This window comes from Cebidichthys violaceus, unplaced genomic scaffold (genome assembly GCF_023349555.1).
Source record: "Cebidichthys violaceus isolate CVI_PGR_0920_01 unplaced genomic scaffold, fCebVio1.0.p SCAF_110, whole genome shotgun sequence".
In the NCBI taxonomy this organism is placed as follows: domain Eukaryota; kingdom Metazoa; phylum Chordata; class Actinopteri; order Perciformes; family Stichaeidae; genus Cebidichthys; species Cebidichthys violaceus.
Window position 1 is genome coordinate 234,529 of NW_027176275.1, and position 14,203 is coordinate 248,731.

Genomic DNA, 14,203 nt, shown 5'->3' on the forward strand with positions numbered 1-14,203 from the left:
TAAGTGCAACAAGCTAGTATGAAAACAATAAGCGCTGAGTGGAAGGCTCAGGGTAGCACTTCCTGAAGAGGTGGGTCTTCAGCCGGATGAAAGATGGGCAGCGACTCCGCTGTCCTGACGTCAGTGGGGAGTTCATTCCACCACTGTGGTGACAAAACTAATGTTTAAATCGCATATTTACAGAATATGTTGTTCGGCTCTTTGCTAGAACATGCATCAAGTCCATTGCACTCAATGTTGGATTTAAAAAAATATATATATTTCTGGGTTTACAGAAGAAATCTGTGTGGTCACAAAAGTACCTCTGATGAACTTACTGCTGTATTAACAGCCGGGGGGGGGAAAAAACAACCTTAAATAACAGTTTGACTTGTCCCATAAGTTAGACTCGGGAGAGCTTTTGTATGTGATGAAATCACAAGGTGCTGATGGAGTGCTGAGAACACAAATCAAAGCCCCGACCCAGTAGAAATCTCAGCTTTCTAGGAAGACTCATGAAAGAAACCCACTGTGCACAAATGCAGCGCAAAAAGCAAAGGGAACGCAAGCAAAGCTGGAAGTGTGCTGAGACTTTGGCTCAATGAAACAACCCTTGCTAAGGATTATTTGCATGACAACTAGAGTCAACTTGCAGAGTTGCAATCGTCATACTTGCAGTTGTCATCCCCATTCACTACCATACACATGCATTGGTGAATTTGACTCAGAGACTTTAATGAGGAGAGACAACCGTGTTCAGCTGCAGTGAGAAGGAAGGAGGACATTGGACTGGAAATCCAGGTGAGGCTGTGTCAGCGAACAATAGTGAATTAGTGAGCGTCTGAATGGCATGTGGTCAGTGTTTCTGTGAGTCTGCCCTTGCATGTGTCGTCTGTTAGGTGCACTCAGGTGTGTCTGCAAAAAGCACTGCTGTACTGTGTGATTGAATGAATGCAACCCCCCCCCCCCCATCTAGACACTAATGGCCTGTAAGGCGCTGTAAAACTCACTCGATCCAAACTCAAAAAAACCAGAGACGACACATGCAGGCAATCGGCTCGAAGCAGACGTGAACGACATTTCATTGGATCTGAAAACGCACTCGGCTGTGTTATCACAAGCGGTCCGTATCGGTTCTTGAGCCATAACTGGGCACCCAAAATATAAAGCAGTTTTGCTGCAGCGGAATGTGAAATCAGCTGTGGCGAGACACAAAAAAAAGGTGCACACCGTCTCCCTCACAGAGATGATAATTACAGCACGCTGTCCATCACCCATTGCACTAAAATCGCTAAAAAAAGAAATGGCTGCATGAATAAAAGAAAATGCAATTCAAACAAGCCTTTTGAAATAATGTTTTCCTGTCCAACATGGGATTGCTAAATGGGCAGAATATTTGCGAGATGGGAAGCGAGCGGGCATCTAATTTTCCGTCAGTCTTCAGTGTGGTTCTCTGGCCTGCAGCTTTAGGCTCTGATGTCTCACATCAAGCTGCAGAACAGTGAGAAATAAGACACAAGTGATGGTGATGTGCCCTGACTTCTTTTTATGATGCACCACGGACGTCCTGGGAATTGAGGCTCCCATGGGTTTGTTCGGAAGACACATTTCATTCAAAACACTCAGACAGTCTAGTCATGCTCCATTCTCTGCACTTGCAAGTCGCTACTCTGTTTCTATGAATATCAAGGTGTAACTTAAAGCAACAGGCTATAATGATAAAAGGTGTAAAGTGTGAAATAACTCCCGTCGAGGAAAAAAAAAAAGATTCCCCCCCACACACACACACACACACACACACACACACACACACAGGTAATTATCTGCTTGACAGAGGATCAATGCTCCAGATGCCTTTTTGTAAGTAGTGTATAAAATGAACTGTATGGCTTTTAACGAATACTAGATCTGCACTGGATACACATACAAAAATAACTGCAAAGAGGAACACATACAGTGTACACAAAACACTTACCAAGATAAAAGCCATTAGTTCCTCTTTGCAGTGGTTTTTCCTGTGGTATCAAGCAATCTCCAAGATTACCCAGTCTAATCACATCCTGTAACCGAGAACTGTCTCCGCCGCCCCTGCAGGAGTCTCAGATTTTAAAGTCAAGGTAATGCCGACCAAACTGGATTCTAATTAAAGTTGACATCAGGTGCCTCATGCTCCTTTCTCCCCCCCCCCCCCCCCCCCCCCTCCTCCTCCTCCTCGGGCTTTCATCTAAATGATTCATGCAGAGAGCACCAGGCCTTTCATGCCGTTAGGTCCTCACAAAGGAATAACAACTTGATCATACATAGCAAACATAGACAGATTTACAATGACACCGGCACAGTGTCTGTTGCACCCACTTATATCAAGTTATGTCAGACCGATGCCGAGGCACTGGGCTGACATGTTGCGTTTTTTTTTTTTTTTTTTTTTGCGTGGACGTACAAGATATTCGTGCTGACAAATGTGAGAGAGAAAAATTAAATCAGAGGGCTAAAAATGGTTTCATAATAGAATCAGATTGCACCATGAAGACAAAATACAACAAAATGTTGTATTTTATTGTATCCCGGTGGGATAACTCGAACAGGGTGTGTGACCTGCTGTGAACCTGGAGCGATTGTTTGGAAATGAATGTGACAAGTGTGTGTCGGCCATATGTTGTGGGGCGGAACGCTGGCATTGTGGGAAGAGATCCGTTCGAGCGACTCAGTGTTGCTGTGGGTATAAGAGAGCATCAGCTAAACAGTCTAAAAAGGAAACATTTAATTGAATCCTCGGCTGAAATTGAAGACGACATAGGTAGGGCTAAATAATTGCCGAATAGAGAAATGAATACTTTGGAGGCTTTTCCCCCTTCTTCCTCTCATGAGTGGGGGAAAAAGGATTTATCTCTGTGTGGGGAAAGACTGCCTTGAATTAAAGATGAGCTCCCCCCCCCCCTGCATTTTGTCAAGCTATTGTGAACAACGCAGCATAAAGTACACAATAAGTACAGGTATGCAAAAATAGGGTTTGGTATAATGGTTCAGCTTTGTGGAGAAGATGAACAGACTTACCGAGGCATGGAGGTGCCTCCAGGCTGAGGAAGTGGGCTGTGTGCTCTTATTATTGGTGAATTTGAAGGCTGAATATCTTGTCTCTGAAAAGCTTAAAAATGTGTTGGAATTGCACCGCTAATGACAACTTTAATCAGACTAGTAGTTTGGTTCCACCTACACGTTTATCCTTAAAACACAGATTAGGGATACTATCGCGTTCAGCCCCAAGAAACTGTTTGTTTCAGACAATGACATAATGTGAGCGTCATCTTTTTTATTTATTTATTTATTATTTATTACACTATATTTATCCCGTTGAGGGGGAAATTTTTCTCTGCATTTGACCCATCCCTGTACCAGGGAGCAGTGGGCTGCCCAAGACAGGCGCCCGGGGATTTTTTTATTTTTTTATTTTTTTATTTTGAGGCGAAGGACGTGAAATGAGCAGCGAGCGACTGGCGTCCGATCCTCCTCTCCGTTTGTGGCGTCTTGCTGTCGGTTATTTTTCCCCCTTTCTCGCCACATCTGGCCTCAGCCTTATACGTGACTTTAAATGGAGACTGACAGTAAATCCCAATTACCCAAACAAGACACTTTAATACAAAAAATAGCTTAGGCTACCCTGAACTGAAGGGGCCCGCGCCGCTAAACAAGGGTTGCGTGAGTGCACGTCATATTGGAGTTGGAAGTTCAGAGGAAATTTACACCAGCAAAGAAACCCCAGATCAGGGGCGAATTGGCGTTGGCGCTGCGATCGCTGGGCTACAGCCAATGAGATCGCATCGGCACAAGACACGTGATGAAGTGCGGTCTAGACCTGCTCTATTGACTTCAATTGACCTGGGATGCATGCTCCAAAAGTTTTCACATTTGACCACTGACATCACAATAAAGAAAGACACCCAGGCAACTTGAATACAGTCAGCCTCATCAAGATGGTTCAAACATATTTTTGCGACGGTCCGATACAGAAGTATTGTAAATCTGCCATTTAAATGTTGCACAGTGATGGTTTCTTTTTCTGGAGGAAATTTAGAAATGTTTTTTTTACAAATCCGTGGTTCACTTTAAGATACAATGCGGAAGAAAGTCACCGCAAAACCTGGTTATACTGCAGAAATACACAACTGTTAGATCATGGGTATGTGATAGGAAAGAGAGAGAAGTACAGCACTCTATTGAAAGAGTAGGCCTACTAGATGTTTTAAGATAATATGATACTACTATTGAACCCAAGAACACCTTCAGGCTGCAAAATATATTGCATTAAATGTCGACCTACCAACCTAGTGGAGCAACATCAGCAACAAGAGCCTTTACCTCCGAAACCAACAATAAGTTCCATTACTTTCTAGACTGCAGCCTGCATTTTGCAGCCTGTACATACAACATATCATCAGTTATAAATATAAATAAATATATATACACCTTCCTACTGCAGCAGCATCACTATAATAAACCAGAATTATTTTTTTTTAAAAGACTAATGGACACCACGACATTAAGCTGCATTAATTAAACACTTTTTAAATTCAACATTAGGATTAAACATCACCAAGGCCGACACGATGCATCAACTGTAAACTCCGCAGAGAAAGCATCAATGCGAAGGAGAAACTCACTTTGGCGCGCGCGCACATAAGAGTTTCTAGGTCACGCTCTCACCTGTACGTACAGTGACAACAAATAACCGAGTGTGTTATTGTACTCACCTGTCTGAGCAGCGCCTTACGATGGGAGTCTTGTGTCCGCAAAGTCCTCCACAATGTGCTCCCGGGACTCCACAGTCCACTAAACCTCTCCGGTCCAGTATAAGCGGTCCACTCAGCCTCGCGACCGCAGCTCCGAAACGTTATTAAACATTTTTGGGCTGAATGAGGCTCTGCGGTCTCAAACAGCAAAAAGGTTCCTCACACAACTCACTGAAGGTGAAATCACCTGGAGGACACACGGTGAGTACTTCAGCGTGGTGCATGCCGGGTGTGGTTAAACGCTAAAATGCTCAAGACCTGTCGGTGACTCCAGATCGTGGGTGCGTTTGATTTGGACCACTTAGCATGTTGGCCGGGAGGGGAATTCAATCAACTGTTTGATTAAGGCAGATGAAACCTGTTTTTTTAGTTTTATTTTGCCACAAAAATGCTAATCATAGCCTATAAACCACAATTTACAAAACTTGTGATTAAAAGTACTAACAAATACTCAAAAAAGTACGCCTACACATTTGTATGGTATAGTCTTGGTCACGAGATTAGGCCTAAATGTAATTTGTAACTTCCACCCCTGAACAATGAAACTTGAACGTTGTGTAGGCCAAGCCTCAGAGGAGCTTGAAAAGAGTCAACCATCTAAAAGATAGCATGATCGTTTTAATGTTGCAAACACATGTGGTCATTGGCTCTTTAGCTGAGAGTTGGATTAGAGGATTAATATCACTTTGAAGTAGCCAGTGGAGGGTTAGCTTAGCATTAAGACAGGAAACAGGCATACAAACATTTAGCCTGATTCCGGGTCAAAGGTTACACATTCTGCCGTCCGGCACCTCTGAAGAAGACTCCATGAGAAGAAGAAATAATGGTCCTGCACATAACACAATACAACCACACAGTGTCTGCTGCAGCTTCACCGCAATTCACCTTTAATTCACTTTTTCAATCTTTCTTTTTTTTTTCATTCAAATGTTTATATTTAGTTGCTTTGGGTTTGAGAAGTGACATATGAATAATGTTAATCTTTAAATGTCAGGCAGAGTAACTTCTGTTTGGCAGATCTTCAAAAGCCATTGAGATTCATCTCCTAGAATAACTTGGCCTTATATTGTTTTATTAAATGAAATGAAATGATCACTTGTGTGGGGGAAGTAATTCCAACGTTGGATCCATTACACTTCTTTTCACCCTGTTTCAGAAATACACTGAATATTTAAACAATCTATATCAAACTAACACGTCTGATTCTCAGAGCAGTGTTGCCCTCTCCTCCCCGAAACCAAACAGTGTCTGTTTCATTAGTGTAACGTGCGGCCATGAGGCATGAATGCATACGAATACATCACACGCAGCTGTTAACATTAATATCATCCAATTAATGTTTGTTTGTTAAATTGTTCAGCTCTCTGTTTTAATTAAGCAAAACACTGTAATATCTTTTCCGAGATAGCATGTATGCATAATGGCAAAATAAAATAGATGAAACCTCTCAGCCATGACCTAACTGCTTTCAGTCTATTGCTCTGAGTCGCCTATATAGTTGCCTGCAGTAAAAGAAGGCTAATTTAGTTCACACACACACACACACACACACACACACACACAAACACACACACACACAGTAATACACAAAGAAAGAGAGCGACAAGGAGATTTGTGTTTACATTTTTATTACAAGTGTCAACTCCATATGAGGAGAAAGTTGTTAAAGGGGAATAGAGCAGCGTTTTCATTATGTTTTTCATGTGCCCCAGGACAGTTTATTTTCTATTAGTGAATGTGAACTACTGTCCCCAATAGACACTCACAGGAGAGGGAAGGTTCTCCACCACATATCACCTGCAAACCGATATCAAATAAGCTGCCGGGAAGTGTGTTATTTGTGAGGGGTCCGAAGCACGAAACTCAAATCTTAAGAATTGTTTCGTAAATAACAACTTTTCTGTTGCATTTTGTGGATGGAATGGAGAAAAGTGCGAACTTCTTTCATCTTCAGTTCATCTGTTATTGCGTCATCTGTCAGGAATTGTTCTTGTGTGCAACATGTTCAAGCTAAGAGTGAGAAGCCCGTAACTCCTACCTTAATTACCTTACTTTGGCTGCCTTCATTTTGAATGGAGGATATGATTTTTTTTTTGTTTTTGTTTTAAAGCCACGTATTGTGACAGGTGCTCAGAGGGTTTCTGTGCAATTTCTCCAGACTAGCAGAGATAAAGCTCTTTTGACTGGCTTTAAGGTTATTTTAAAGATAAAAGATAATCAAGCAGTGTTGAAAGACTTCTTAAACTTTGCTGAGGAGTGTGTGTATGAACCATCTGAGACACATCTGAAAGTCACCTAATGAATGTCACACCAGCTCCTTTGAAAACAAATCAAAAAAAAGAACGTTGTGAGTATGGTATTTTAGAAATATAGGCATAAATTTGAGGATTCTTGCTGCCGTCGTTGACATAAATCCCACTGGGGCGCAAAAAGACTTTTACCTTATTTCAAACTTTTATCCCAGAAAGTTAGTTCTTGTTGAGAATTTGAAAAAAAACTAAATCCCTTCTTTGAACAAATATGGCCGTACAGGTTACAAACAATATACAAGTGCATTATTTATACTGTGTGCAGTATACGAATATATATCTAAATCTCGATATGTTTGTGAAAAACAGAAGTGAGTGTAAGGATGGTAATAGTATGGAAGTCACACATCAGCCTATCCAGTTCAATTCCCAGTGGATTCATCGTTTCTGCGGCTTCTGTATAGTCGGAGAGGAAATGTAGCTCCGCGAGTTCCTCTTCTTTCCAACGCCTTTTTTTTTTTCCGTCCGGCTCTACTCAGATTTTAAGAACAGTCTTGGGACCTTTAACTTCAATGAGCTCTCTATATTTGTACAATACGAATGGTTCAATGAGCAGGAATAGCGGAAAAGACTACTGTTGGACTTCTAGAGAAGCAAAAAAAACAAAAAAAAACGCTCTTGAGTTGAATTTGCAGTGTTATATTAAATCTAACTCCTCTGTGTAAACTTCACTTTTTCAAGCCTGAGGAGTTAAATCAGACACCAGCAAAGCATCTTTAACAATATACCAATCTCAAATCCATTTAGCATGAAGACTACACAAATACTTTGTTTGTATTTGTTGGTTTATTCCCAGAGTTGGTGTAGACATCATTAACAAGACTCGGTCCACGTTCAAAGAGAAGCTTCAGTTGCCCAAAACTGAACCAGATCAAACGTCACAAATCATGAAAAACAAACGTTGATTAAGATGATTAAACATTCTATCTAAATATTGTCAGAAAAAAAATCATTTAAAATGCCTCTCATGATTCCTTAAATCCCAGGGTGATGGCTTCAGATTGCATATTTTGTCTGACCAACACAGAAAAGCAGCGTATATATATATATATATATATATATATATATATATATATATATATCTCATAATTTACGCAGTTAAAAGGTAGAGCTGTATGTTCTGAAATAATACTGTATTAATGTGGTGTCAACACAGGATCATTGTACTCCTTTAAATCTTAAACACAGTCCAACAGCTGCGCCCTAATCCAGCTTATACTGTGCCAGAGAGATGTTCATTCAGCTCTAAGGTCATTTCCACGCGGCGGTTTGTGGTCGTGGTTGGATTGTCTATTCCCGCATTCCACCCACTTTAAAAGTCAGCACTCAAAGTTAATGCAGCGAGGTCTCTCGTAAACACTCTGTTGAACCGCCGTCTTCATGCGTTACCTGACTGATCTTGTCAGATCGTGTTTATAATACTGTCGTCGGCTGCATCACTGGCTTCTGATGAGTTTATAAAAGCAGATACGCAATGGCGACGTTACGAAGCCCGTCGACAGAAATCACAATTTGTTATGTGGAGGCGTACGACTCCATCCACTGCAAGGGGATTGATTTAGAGAAGGAGGGGGGGGGGGGGGGGGTGTTCTAAGATATCCAACACATTCAATATCATTATATGGATCTTAAAATGATTTTGTTGACATTCACAACACCGCTAGCGTTAAATGACAATCAGAACTTGAAATGTTTACAAAGCAAAGCCGTGCATAAAGTGACTTGAGCCGCACGGCAGCTCGGCGAAGGATCTCAAGACGACCGTAATGTATAATTGCGTTAAGTAAATGCTGAGCAAACTGCTTTGAATTCATCTGATTCCAACCAGCACAGCGTGAGGCAATTCATGCGAGCCTGATGCCTCCGACAGGACAGGATGATTTGCAGTCTCTGTGTTGGCGTTATTATGAAATGGCTCTTCATCGCAAAGGTAAAAATGCAAAGTGCGCGACTGAACTCGGGAGATAAAAGAGAGGCAATCGGGGTGGTGTCCAGGAGGAACATTACTCATGTAATAAGGACAACTGATGAAACGGCAACAACAGTAAATAGTCTGTTCTGTTAGCGGCTTCAAGGCCGAGAATCTCCAATATTTCCTATCGTTGCTATGAGCAGAGTTTCCTCCGCAGAGAGACAAACAAAAGCATGATGTAAATACTCGCAGCGGCGAAGAAGCTCCTCTTCTCCTCTCTCCCCCCTCTCTCCTCTCTCCCCCTCTCTCCCCCACGATTAGCATTTCAAACAGTCCTTGTTTTGCATCAGAGCTTCATGCTTGTGTGCATGCCATCACAGCATTGCAGGTGGTGGCCTGTCCAACCAGTGGAGTTGAAAAGAACTGTGTGTGTGTGTGTGTGTGTGTGTGTGTGTGTGTGTCTGTGTGTGTTTTTGGGAGAATGCCTCTTCGTGGTAAGGAGTAGTCCAAAGGGATCTGACCTCTTTACGAAGCTCAGAGTAAGTCTGCGGGACAGCATTGTTTACAAATGCTACATAATCATAAATTTCTCAGTATTTGTGGTCTTCTGCTTTGATCGGCGGAGACAGTCATGAACTGACTGGATTCACATTCCGCCTCCTGGAAGAAAAAAAAATCCACAAAATCTCTTTTTAAGTGTCTGCCAGCATGGCCCATCCAAAACGTTGATTGAGTGCATCGCAATGTGCCCGGCATATCAAAGCGCCGAGACAAAGATACAGACGTCGCAGCACAGCTCTGCCTGTTTTTGGACGGGGGGGTGAGGGCGCTGCGTCGCTTTATCTTAAAGTCAGCTGCTAATAGATTGTCCACTCCGTGGGATTAACCCCAACTAAAATTGTGTTCAAGCAAAATGGAAATTAAAATAATGAGTTCCCGCAGTTTAAAGCGCAGCAAGGAGATATCTAATTAAATCTATATTGTTCTTTTGCTCTATCTGATGGGCTTTCAGTGTCCTCAGAGTCCGGAGTTAGTTGAGGTGACTGCAGCAGACCGGGACGGGCTTGCGCTGATGTAAAATGGAGCTTCTGTCGTGCTACCGCGCCACCTACAACAACAACAACACACGAAAAAGTACAAAACGTCACAACTCTGCTCTTTGTTAATTGATTATTTCATTATGTTTGACAGCGATATATAATACATTTGTATTCAGTGCATAAAGTAATTAGCTTCCCTACTCTACCAGCTACAACATTAACATAATGTACATGCATCAATAATTATAATCCAAAAATATGCAAATTTAGCAAATGGGCCATTCTGCATAATAAGTGCTTTTATTCTTGGTACTCAAAGTGTATTTGAATGCCTGTATTTGTGCACTTTTACTTAAAGGTCCAGTGGGTAGGATTCAGTGGGATCTAGCAGTGAGGTTGCAGATTGCAATCGACTCACCTCTCTCTTTCCAAGCGTGTTGGAGAACTACGGTGGCCTGCAGGTAACGTCGAGAAAAAAAAACCCCCGCCAAAGGCCAGAGTTTGGTTTGTCTGTTCTGGGTTATCGTAGGAACATTGCTGTGAAACGCGGCGGACTCTGTGGAGTCGATTCTTAGCGTCAGGTAAATTATACGCTAACAAAGACACCGTCTTGAATATTATATTCCATTTCTGCCAATAGATCCCCCTAAATTCTGCACAACTTGCCTCTGTTTCACTGTAAAATGTTTCCCCCAGGAATCTTATATACATGAAAGAGTTCAACAGAAAGGCAACTCATAAGAAAGTGCATTTCTAAACGCAGCGGGTTTTCCTTTGGCCGTCAGATTTAATTACATGGGTTTTACTGTTCGGTATTAGTTCGCAGCTTATTTCATGTTTGTCCTCTTGGCCCCATCATTCACCAGATTATAGAACTGAGGTTTTTTTTTTTGCGTGAGCCAACTGTGCCTGGCGGAGAGAAAGAGTGTCGATATGGCCAATGGGAGCAGTGATTACCCTTGATTGTGGAATCATTCGGCATCAAAGGAGAGATTACAAATATAATGTTTCACGAGTCGGTCGGCCCCTGTTTTTGCACGAGAGTAATGCAATAAAGAAGAAGAAGAAGATTTACAGAATGACCGCATCTTAAGCGTCTATAAATACCATGCCTTTGACTAAAGCCATTTTTGTGTGATTGGATTTTGCACAGCGTTTGGTGCAACTGTGACTCAGACGAATGCAGGCCTTACCTTTGTGGTCTTCACTTTGTTCCCAGAGATGCACGACCAACCAGTGAGGTCAGGGAGAACTCGGCACTCTTCCCCCTCTAGACACGGCGCCATTTTACACCACCACTTCTGACGAACAATGGATGCTGGAGAAAAACACGCCACAGCCGAAGGTCACTTTTTTTTAGATGGAAGGACTTTGTTTGGGGAAAAAAACAAACACATTTTAATCAGATGTGCCACTCTCTGGTCCTTTCCAGCCTAAGTATAAGTGGATTTTTTTTGTGAAACTGACACACCTGAGTCTACTTTCACAAATAATATATTCCAGTCATGGTCAGGATAGTTCTGGTCAAGAGAGGTAGAAGAGGGTCCCACTAACATTACCTTCAACACAAGAGGGCAAAGCCCTCGTCGTCCCCGCCACCTGTCCTGGGAAGCAGGAGCACTTGACTGTTTGAGAGCGTTCCTCAATCTTGTTCTTGTTGCAGCAACGATGAGCGGCAACCACTTCACAAGTGCCTGTCCTCTCCTGCAATGACCCTGCGGATGAGAATTTAGAGGACAAGATGACCATGTTTACACTGTGTGTTGTACATGTGGCAGAGTTATACTCACATCGTCATGATTTCTTGTTTTATTTTAGATGTAAAATTGATTAGTATCGTAGTATTTTAGTTAGACTCATTGAGATGACCAAAGAAACAAAGAAAAATACAATTTTGTATGTTTCTAAAGCTACAGCACCACCAAGTGGATGAAAAGCATCAACACTCATGCCTCAGTAAAGGAAAAACACATTCCAATGCCAAAATATATTAGCAGGTAATCCAGGAGAACCAAGAGCATTGACCTGAATAAACAGCACGAACAGAAATATCTGTCCCACACCTGCTTCTGCATCATTTCACTGAAACATCAAAAACAAAGGCGGTGCATGCTGCTTGTGGTGATTATCACACCGCTGATGGTTCGTGATGATGCACTTAACTTCCGATAGAATGGGTGCAACATAACTGAAACCCATGTGTGCGTACTGCAAATGTAGAAGTGCGGTGCGCATGGCTGGCTACACCTGCAGGAGCGGAAGGTCAATTCATAATTATAGGCTTTCAAATTGGACCGCAATCAAAGCCGAGATCATAAAATTAAAATCAGGACAAATCGTAGGTGTAATGTTGGAGGTTGTGTTTACTTAAATGCTGTACTTAAGTACAATTTAGAAGCTTTTTTCCATTTAAACTTTACCCTCAGGGAAACACCGTTAGCTCTTCCAGCACTTTGGCTGTAGTTTGCACTGTTAGCGCCGTCGATGCCGTTAGCAAATGAGACGATGGCCATGTTGAGAGCCGTTGAGAGGCAATCTAACTGCTCCTGATCCCTGATGTTGCACCTTTAAGTAAAGGTCCTTCATACTTCTTCTACCGCTGCTGTCTTTCATCAATCTGTGTCATAAGTGATACTTGAGCCATATAGCCTACAGTAACATTATAATCATGGCCTATCAAATCCCTCTCACAGTATATGAACATAAATCATTTTTATTTGTACTACCAGGCTCTGAGTGTGAAACACTACGTCCTCCATATTGATTTTCTGTTTCTAATGAGTCTTGTTGCTCGAGCTGAACTCTCCACCAGGCGACCTTACCGGTGACCAGGATTCATAATGAGCCCCTCAGGGGGAGCGTGACCGGTCTGGCTGGGTCTCGCACCTACCTGTCTGTCCTCGGGAGCTTTGGTTGCCAGCGGACACAAGCCGGCTGCACAAGCCTACTATACAAAGAAGCAGGAGGCCCCAGCGTAATGGTCCAGCCAATATGTTCCGCTTCATATCTCGCCTGCACAGACAAAGAGGTTCACGCGCTGCAAGAAAACGCCAAATCTTACCAAGTACGTCTAATTCCTAGTCAAAATATCCCTTAATATAAGACACCATCACTTAACAAGTAACATTTCATAGGGACTTGTTTTTAGCCAATGCATCTTGTTAAGTAAAAAGATACTTTTGAGCATTACAGGCTTATTATGACATCTTATTTCAAGAAATCTTACCGAGTGACCCTGGCAGATTTTGTTTTACTTCTTTAAAGCAAAAAACATTTGTATTCAGTGCCAATAGTTTCCCTAAAGTGAATACTAAATGCGTCTTGATATATACCCTGACTCCTGATGTTCATAAGATCATTACATCTATTTGCTGAACTGTGACTCGCGCATCACTGAGCTTCACCGAGGCAAATCAAAGAAATGCCATTAAGAGCTTGATCAGAGGCTCGACTTTGAGGGCAGATGGGTCCTTGCACTCATTTCTGACTCAGATTATCCCTTCAGCTGTAAACACATCTGTATTCAAAGTTACCTCCTAAAAAAAAACAAGTTGTTTTTCACATGAGTCAAAGAAAAACTGGGATGTGCCACATAACTAATGCCGGACAAAGATGAAATGAAGTGAAACATAATGTAATTAATCTGCAGATTGTTTTCAACAATTAAAAATATATAATAAAGTTAATAAAATAAATGTCCAAATACTAGAGAAACTCATAAATATTTAATTTGCAATTATGTAAAACTGAGAATAAGCAGCAAATCCCTACATTAATAACATTAATAACAGAATCCTTTAAATATTCGACCTCTTACCTCTGCTCGGGTTATTGATATGCACGACGAGCCGCTGCAGCAGCCTCCATCAGTTGCTGGATCGGCATCATGCACACACTATATATATATATATATATATATATATATATATATATATATGTATATAATGATCCTTTCAGCAAGGATGCAAAAGTTTGCAGCAGAAATGATCCTCCAGTTTCAAAAGTTTTCTGAATTAATCCAGAGTAAGAGCGGGTGGGGGGGGGGGGGGCGCGAAAAAATAAAAGTCGCGAGACCGCCCGCCTGCTGCTAAATGACACCGCAGCTCTAACAGTTAACAGTCAACACGTCAGCTCAGTGAAAAGCTGCACCTTCACACTTCAGCTCCTCTGCCTGGA

The 14,203-nt window shown here is 41.9% G+C and overlaps 1 protein-coding gene across 1 annotated transcript; it reads right to left on the reverse strand.

The window, feature by feature from the left end:
• Positions 1 to 8,703: 8,703 nt before the first annotated feature.
• LOC137868437 (chemokine-like protein TAFA-4) lies at positions 8,704 to 13,032 on the reverse strand. The gene is made up of 4 exons (XM_068705213.1): positions 12,918 to 13,032; positions 11,587 to 11,742; positions 11,221 to 11,345; positions 8,704 to 10,095 (listed from the first exon to the last, which is right to left on the reverse strand). Exons 1-4 carry the CDS (start codon positions 13,030 to 13,032, stop codon positions 10,084 to 10,086), a joined length of 408 nt encoding a protein of 135 aa, XP_068561314.1. The 3' UTR covers positions 8,704 to 10,083.
• Between the last annotated feature and the right edge of the window lie 1,171 nt (positions 13,033 to 14,203).